Source organism: Aphanomyces invadans, assembly GCF_000520115.1.
Source record: "Aphanomyces invadans strain NJM9701 unplaced genomic scaffold supercont1.50, whole genome shotgun sequence".
In the NCBI taxonomy this organism is placed as follows: domain Eukaryota; phylum Oomycota; class Saprolegniomycetes; order Saprolegniales; family Verrucalvaceae; genus Aphanomyces; species Aphanomyces invadans.
This window is the reverse complement of record NW_008580195.1, coordinates 411,952-413,310: the sequence shown is the minus strand read 5'-3', so window position 1 is coordinate 413,310 and position 1,359 is coordinate 411,952. Positions and strand designations below refer to the sequence as shown.

The 1,359-nt window shown below is 43.6% G+C and overlaps 2 protein-coding genes across 2 annotated transcripts in view; both read right to left on the bottom strand.

Annotated features, from left to right (window-relative positions):
• Positions 1 to 241: 241 nt before the first annotated feature.
• H310_13372 (hypothetical protein) lies at positions 242 to 523 on the bottom strand (the record flags this gene model as incomplete). The annotated part of the gene is made up of 3 exons (XM_008880847.1): positions 242 to 301; positions 360 to 446; positions 506 to 523. The coding sequence occupies 3 exons, from the start codon at positions 521 to 523 to the stop codon at positions 242 to 244; spliced, it is 165 nt and encodes a 54-aa protein (XP_008879069.1).
• A 737-nt stretch (positions 524 to 1,260) lies between these two features.
• Positions 1,261 to 1,359, bottom strand: part of H310_13371 (hypothetical protein) — a gene marked incomplete at both ends in the record, with an annotated part of 679 nt that continues 580 nt past the window's right edge. Inside the window, one exon of the mRNA XM_008880846.1 lies at positions 1,261 to 1,289. Coding sequence (XP_008879068.1) covers positions 1,261 to 1,289 — 29 coding nt within the window. The remainder of the gene's footprint in view (positions 1,290 to 1,359) is intronic.

Sequence of the window (1,359 nt, the reverse complement as noted above, 5' to 3'; positions counted from 1 at the left end):
AATAAAAATACATTAAATTTTTTCCTTTTCATATTCGTTTCTGAAGTGACATACAAATTTTAAGATATTTCCTGATGGCTACTCATACTTTAATCCAGTGAAAAACTTGCTAACAACTATTATGGACCAGAGTAGTATCCGTGTTTAGCTGTCACTAAACTTCTTTACCAAACTATGAAGCAGATTCCTGGAATTTTCTTGAACCACGTAATGATGACCAGGTGGGAGTGTCGGCAATACTTTAGACTGGATAACACCACCTGGAATACCCCGCAACACAAATAGAATCGGTTGCCTGACCCTAAGAACGTATTGATCATAAAAGGTCAAATTATGATCAATACATGACCACGACATACCATCCGCGCATGCTCCCATGACAGCACTGAGGCGGTCAGAGTGTGCTTTTCGGTCGCTTCAACTCTCCAGATTTCGCAGATCTCAGCCTACGTGCGACGGTGTGGCATGTCAAATTAATCAGCCCTGTCATCAATGTTGACAATACCACGTAGGGGATGCGCATCTTACTTCATCCAGAAAGAGGTTGCAAAGGTCACCTGAACGAGCTCCAGCTCCGCGCACTTCAGCTTCGAGTAAAAAGGCACACGCTGGGCAAACACATGATGGTGTGCAAATTCCTGGCAAAAGCCTAAGACCGAATTATATACTCGCTCTGGCGTCGGCTTGAAGTAGTCTTGAATCCATAGCGGGGCAATGGTTATAGATTCAAGTCACCATATGTGCAGTTGTTCGCAAATGACTGTCTTGCCTCATCTCTTTCATGAAATGTAAGAGATCTGTGCCAATGGGGATGAGCGCTGGCAGGACTTGGCCAAGTGTGGAACGGTTTGTTGCCAAGAGCTGCGAGGTACTTGTCTTTCTTGCTCAACCACGTTTGTCATGTAGAGCGATGTATGGTCCTGATCGTACACATCGCATTCGCGCTGAACGTTCTTTATTCGTACGAGCTCGAGGAGATGAACCCTTGCTTTAACTGTTTAATGGCGTGGAGCGCGCTGCGGGAGGACGGTTCTGGCAACTTCAAAGGTTGATATTGCCAAAAGAACACTAATTTCATATTTTATGCATGTCCATCATGGACTGATATTGAATCTGAACCAATCAGTGGTCACGAAAGACGCTGAAGCATATTTAGCCAATATATACTAATAACCAACCGTGCTTATGGTTTGTTCGTGAAATCAACTCAACCCAGTTGACTTAATGATGCTACTACACCGCTTGGAGATATTTTACTTTCTAAGCAGGACTTGCTCTCTTGTACTTCTCTGTAGGCAACAGCATCATAAAATTTGATCTAACACTTGACGCACAGATTGCAACATAAGATGAGCATGC